At 51.0% G+C, this 6,671-nt stretch overlaps 1 protein-coding gene across 1 annotated transcript in view; it reads left to right on the top strand.

Moving 5' to 3' along the window:
• SLC6A3 (solute carrier family 6 member 3) overlaps positions 1-6,671 on the top strand; it is a 64,435-nt gene that overhangs the window by 43,227 nt on the left and 14,537 nt on the right. The window contains exons 8-10 of the mRNA XM_007951622.1: positions 989-1,101; positions 2,565-2,693; positions 3,301-3,468. Of these exons, the coding sequence (XP_007949813.1) occupies positions 989-1,101; positions 2,565-2,693; positions 3,301-3,468 (410 nt within the window). The remainder of the gene's footprint in view (positions 1-988; positions 1,102-2,564; positions 2,694-3,300; positions 3,469-6,671) is intronic.

The raw sequence follows: 6,671 nt of genomic DNA, 5'->3' as shown, positions 1-6,671 counted from the left end.
GTAGCTGGCTGTGACCAAGCAGTGACCACAACCTTGCCCCTTGTCAGCTCTACTATACACCTGGGAATTCTGATCATTCACATAAACTTGTAGGACCATTGTCTGCCAACTCTATGTATGTACCTGGATACACTCCCCATTTCATAAACATACCTAATCGTACAGCCTGTCCACCCATCTATCCACCCATACACCCATGCTTGCCTTCACTGACAACACAGTACTATATGTGCAAAAGGGCTCATATTTGTTGTCTGTACCTCCCATTTACCTCTCTATGTCTTTCTTATTCATGATATATTTTTTTTGTTTGAAATTAATGTTTAAAGAAATTTGTTGGCACAGACAAGTATTTGTAGTATTTCTTTGCTCAATGCAAAATGAAATTCACCAAATTGTGTGTGTGTGTCTGTGTGTGTGTGCAGAGATAGGGGTAGAGACAGAGATAGAGGGACACAGATAGAGATAGCATACTCACAGGGAAAACACACTAGAAAGACACCACATCTTACAAGTACCAAAAAACCAAACCAAAACAAACAAACTCAATCCCATCAAGTCGATTTGACTCATAGAGACGCCTCATTGGGTTTCCGGAGTGGTATCTCTACGGAAGTAGCTTGCCCAAACCGCCCGAGAAGCCCCTTCCCCTGTCTCTTCTGGTGTCCACCTTCTCTTGATTTCTCTCCCTGTTTCCTTCTCCAGCAGCCCCCTAGCCCAGCATTGGACTGAGTCATTTGCAGGAACAAGGTTGCCAGGGTGGTGACAGCCCTCCAAGTGGGTTTCTGTCTTGGTTTCTGGGCCAAGTGTCTGCTGAATTCATAGTGGAGGAAGGGGGGCCCTCAAGGAGAAGAGTAGATCTGACAATAGGAAGGTGCTAGAACCATCCCACAAGAGGCACATGGAAGGGCTGCTACTGGCCCGTGGGACGAGGTGGGGTCAGTGGGAGGCAACAGCTGGAGCAGCCTGAGTGATGTTGTGCTTCCAGGGCCCGGGCTGATCTTCATCATCTACCCTGAAGCCATCGCCACACTGCCCCTGTCCTCGGCCTGGGCCGTGGTGTTCTTCATCATGCTGCTCACACTGGGCATCGACAGTGCTGTGAGTACTGTTGGCGTGTCACATGCCTGCGGGCCCCCCGAAGTCCACTCCTCAGGGGACACTGCCATTGCAAGGCCAGGCAAGCCTCTGGCACTCCTTGCCTCTCCCCAGGCTTCCTGACACTGTCAGCATTAAGTTCACCCCTCCTGTTGGCCCAGAGCCCCTGGTGGGACTGGAGCAAGTTCTGTGGATGTTTGAGAGCCCCCTTTCCTGGAGTTGGGGCTACAAGGTCCGAGGGACCCTTCCATCTGCCACTCTAGAGCATCAAAATATGCTGTGCACTGAGCCACCAACAAATTCTAAACACATGCACAGAAGCGTCCAGCAATAAGGCTCCAAACAGAATAACAGGGCAATGGGGCCAAAGAGTAGAAAACACAAGCCACGCTGCCTTGCCACCTTCTCTGGAACCTACCTAACTTCCCCATGAGGAACAGGTGTGTCCTGAGGGCAGAGTCACAGAAGGACCCCCTCGATGGCGCCCTAACCACTGGGTGCTCTCAGCCCTGGGCGGCAGGAGTTTCTCAGCTCCTTCTTGCTGTCACTGTCGAGGGACCAACAGCTGAGGCTGTGGTCTTGCACACAGTTGGCAGTGGGCTCCTTGTTCACCCATCCCATGCTGTTTGCTGACTCTTCTGGGCTCCAGGCTCACTTCCTGGAAAGAAAGTGAATCATGACTTCCTTTGCTTAGGAATGTTGGGCAATTCCCACATGTTTGCTGGGAAACTTCCCCAAGGGTGTCCAAGTTGTCACCCTCTGCCTTCAGCTCCCAACCATGATCTGCCTCAGTCCCTGCCCACAGGGAGGACCTTGGGTCTCTGGGGCTCCTTGAATAGCATGCCTGGTGGGGTGGGCCCCCCACCTGGGGAAGGTGAATCCTGTCAACAGCACTGGAGTAGCTTGTTTGACAGAGCAGGGCAAAGGAGGCCAGCACATAGGCATCAGGGGCAGTATTCCATTAGGATAATATTTAGGCATCAGTAAGTTTTATCAGTGAGAACATAGCCCGTGACCAGGCCAGGTTCACTCTAGGAAGCTGTTTGTGGAAGGGACATTTTGCTTAGAAAAACCTAGCAGAAATGAGTCTCTTTCCCACTCATCCTATCCTGGACCACAGTGGGAGTGGACATTCTGTTTTGCCATACCAGTTATTTCAGAGTGGTGGTGCTCATTGCCATCAGTAGACAGGCATCCATCCCAAGTCCTCTCTCTCTGATCGGTGCTCTCTCTCTCTGATGGCCCTCTCTGTCTTACGGCCCTCTCTCTCTGATGGTCCTCTCTCTCTGATGGTCCTCTCTCTCTGATGGTCCTCTCTCTCTGATGACCCTCTCTGATGGCCATGTCAAGAGCTGTGTCCATCTCCTGGCCATGGGACCACAAGTTGACCCAGCCTGGGGCACAGTGTGGTGTCTCTCCCCTGCCCCCTCCCCAGCGCCCTCTCTGTGCTCTGTGTGCGGCTGCAGATGGGTGGCATGGAGTCGGTCATCACAGGGCTTATCGATGAGTTCCAGCTGCTGCATCGGCACCGGGAGCTCTTCACCCTCTTCATCGTCCTGGCCACCTTCCTCCTCTCCCTCTTCTGTGTCACCAACGTACGTAAACTTGCCAGCTGTCTTCTGTGCGGGTCTTTGGCAGTGAGGGGTTTTATGAAAATAAAGTCTTCATTAGCACTTGGTGCTGGGCTGCATGGTTGATGGTCTCAGGTCAGACAAAACTGCAGCATTCCTACAAAGCTGCCTCTCCTGAAAAGCCCATGCCCTGTAAGACTATGTAAGGCAACAGGGGAATCCCCACAGCTTGGTGTACCAGTTACTTCAGCACCCGGACAGCTCCTTTGGAAGGCCTTTGGCTGAAACACCCTCCCTTTTGGATTTATGGGACTGGGTGGCAAAGGAAGGGTGGCCATAGGGGGTGGGGTCACTGGGGGTCACCTCCATTCCCAAGGGAGGCATTTGGCTACTTCCATTTCTAACTACACTGGAGACCCTGGGAAAGGAGCAGAGAGGTGCTTTCCATTTCTGTGTAGTAATGGTGTCCATAAGAAGCTGCAAGTGGGTTGAATATTAGTGATGTGTATGGACATAAAATGGGTTCCATCTGTAAGGTAAACCCCAAATCCTAGATTATAGGCAAAGCCCTTTTATGGCAAGGATACTGCCACACGGACACCAAGTTCAGGAGGCACTCCTTCTCTTCCAGGGTGGTATCTACGTCTTCACGCTGCTGGATCACTTTGCGGCCGGCACGTCCATCCTCTTCGGGGTGTTCATCGAAGCCATTGGGGTGGCCTGGTTCTATGGTAAGGACAGAGCCTGGGTCCAGGGGCTAGAGTGCATACACAAACGAGGAACTGACACTGCCATGTTCGTAGCCTACTGAGCTGGCGTCCCCTTGCTTTGTCACTGTGTTACATGCTTTCTGGCAAAGCTGCTTTGAAAATAGATGTGTTGCAGTTTCAGAAAGCTTACGTTCTGGCTGCGCCAGCATCATGAAGGAGGACTGGCAGTTACCTGGTCCTATTGGATCAATGAAGACAGTCTGCCAGGATGGTGGCTGTTTTGGTCCTCTAGTGCCACTCTTAACAGTCATACCACAAGTGAGTAGCTTTAACAAACAGGGATTTATTATCTGACAGTTTGTTGTTGTTGTTATGTGCCATCAAGTCAGCCCCGACTCGTAGGAACCCCTCCTTGGGTTGGCGAGGCAGTAACACTATGGAAGTAGATTGCCCAACCTTCCTTCCAAGGAGTGACTGGTGGGATTGAACCACCAGACTTCTGGTTAGCAGTCAAGTACCTTAGGCACTATGCTACCAGAGCTCCTATCTTACAGTTTAGGAGGCTAGAAGTCTGAGTTCAAAGTGCCAGCTATAGGGGCTGGGTGAAGGGCCCTCAACCTTGGGCTTCAGCTCTGCCTCTTGCTCCCAACCCACTGAAGCTGGAGGCTTCTCTTAATTCAGGCAGCAGCTGGCTGCTGAGGCTGACAAACCCAAGGTCTACAGGTAATATGGCATGGTCCCCAAATTATCAAGCAACATGGCAGGCCACTTATTCAAGCCCATTAACAGTCCCAAGATTGGCAGGCAACATGGCAGGCCATTGAGATGAAGACTCAGCCAGATGCAGGATCCAGACCTGGCCCTGTGCCATGTTTGTAGCCAGCTGAGCCGGCATCTCCTTTCAGCTTCTGCCAATTAATGCCTGAAGGCAACCCGCTCTGTCAGGAATCTTCATGCCCAAAAGACACTCAGCTTTCTTGCTCCATGGACTGGCCAACTGATCCAGCTCATGCCAATCTCTTCTACCAATTAATGCCCGAAGACAACTCACTCCACAGGAAGCCACCTGCCCACTGGCATCCAACTTTCTCCTCCATGGGCTGGTCAACCTGTCCCTCTGTCTGATGCCAGTCTCTCAGCTCTGCTGCTACCATCTCTTTGCCAATGTCTTTGCCAGTGTCTCTGTTGGGGCTTCAGCTCAGGGGTCTCAGGTCAAGAGTGTACTCCACTCCTGTTTCCACATTTTATGTATCTGTCAGAGCAGCACCCCATTCCCTCAGTACCAAATTCTGATTTGGAAGCAGACCACATCCCTAAGGCAGCTACTCAGTTGTTTGTGGCAGATTCTACCATGGAGTTGATCACCAGTCTCATGATGGGAAATAGCTACATCCAGATGCCCAACCACTCAAAACCAGGCCCAGCCAAGTTGACACACAAGCTGAACTACCACAGTGGCCAAAACAATCCACAATGCAGTTAGAGCCGCTCAGTGTTCCTATGTGATCATGTGATGTCAGCATCCTAATTCATTCTTGAGAAAGAGTGGTTACTTGGGACATTGGGATCCTTGGAACTGCTGGTGTATGGCAAGGGCATCTTAGTCTCCTACAGAGGTGCCACCAGCGGGTGACTTGAAAGAGCAGTAATTTTTTGTCTCATAGTTTAGGGGTGCAATGGCTCCAGGGGGGAGGGTCATTCTTTGTCAGTAGCCTTAGGAGTTAGTCCCTTGGCATTCTTTGCCATTCCTTGGAGTTCATGTTCCTTGCCATTCTTTGGCATTCTTTGGGGTCTGTCCTCCTGTGTGTGTGTATCTTGCTCTTTTTGTAAGGCAACTCTCAGAAGTGATGAGGTTAGGTCCGCCATTCTGGTATGACCTCATTAACATAACAAAAAAAACCACCTCTTCCCAGATATTCACATTGACAGGAACAGGGATTAGGACTTCCACATAACTTTCTGGGGGGCAAAGTTCAATCCATAACAAGGAGTTTCCACATTTAGCCAACCAGAAGTCCCTGCTGACCAAGGCTGTGCCAGTTTCTTCCCTGTGAGAGAAGCAGCTGAGACTGGTCTGTGTTGGTGAACATCAGGAAATAAATGCTTCTTGCTTTAACAGCGTGATAGGTGTTCCCAAAGGTGTGGCTCCTCTCACATGGGCTGTCACAGTTCTGTGCTACTGCTCCTCGGCTCTCATTGCTTTCCAAGGCTCCAGACCTTCCTGAGTCTGGCCCCTCTTTCATACATTGCGACTGTGTGCCCACAGAGGTCGGTGACCAATTTGCAGGCAGGGGCACCCTGTGCTGCTGCTCCTTGGCTGCCCAGCACCGGGGATGCTGACCACGGTGTCCTGGGAAGGCTGAGTGTACATAGTTTCACAAGCCACAGAACGCCTAAGTTGGAGGCAGGATTGTCCTCTCCCAGCAAGCCATCCTAACCTGAGCAAGTGTTCAACCTCACTTTCTCTCTTTTCTGTAAAATGGGTGGGTGCTGCCAACTCAACCTTCCTTCGCAGGTCTGCATAAAGGGTCCATTACTCCACAGGAACATGTACAGCCTGTCCAGACCAGAGCTGACGGTCTTGGTGCTGCACGCACTCAAACTTCAGGAGACTCCTAGCATCACGTACGCACACGGGTCACATTCCCTGCCTCAGAATCAATCTAAAAATGTGGGAATCAACCTAAAAAACCACCATGGTTTGCAAGCTTAACCAGACAAGCTGCCCTTACGGCAAGTGAATGGGAAAAGGAGCATCTCAGACTCTTCCACTGGTCCCTGGGATTAGTACTTTGTCTGTGACCTTAATCTGTAATGCCCCCACCCCACTGCCCCTCAAAAAAGGCTCACAAAGAGAGGAAAAGCTCCTCAAAGAGATCTCCCTGCCATCACCTCTGGGCTTTGCAAGGCTGGAGAGGAGCTGCCCTGCCCATGAGCCACGTAAAACCACATCAGCATTTCTGCCAAAGGCTCCGAGGACAGCAATCTGTTTCTCCAAACCACAATTTGTAACCCTCTGACCTGAATGAGGGAGCCCCCAGGTGGTGCAAATGGTTAAACACTTGGCTGCTAACCCAAAGGTTGGTGGTTCAAACTCCATGGCAGCCACTGAAAACCCTCTGGGACACAGTGCCACTCTGACACACATGGGGTCACCATGAGTTAGGGTGACTCAACGGCAATTCACTTGGTGTTTGGTTTAAACCTCAATGAAGCGAAATCTGGGTTTCTAGTAAGATTCAGTGCTCTGAAGAGTCCCTTGGAGTCTTAGTGCTCTTGACCCCAGCAGTAC

The sequence above is a fragment of the Orycteropus afer genome, unplaced genomic scaffold (assembly GCF_000298275.1).
Source record: "Orycteropus afer afer isolate SDZICR_OR568_19922 unplaced genomic scaffold, OryAfe1.0 scaffold00303, whole genome shotgun sequence".
NCBI classification, from domain to species: Eukaryota; Metazoa; Chordata; class Mammalia; order Tubulidentata; family Orycteropodidae; genus Orycteropus; species Orycteropus afer.
This window is presented reverse-complemented; position numbering and strand designations above follow the sequence as displayed.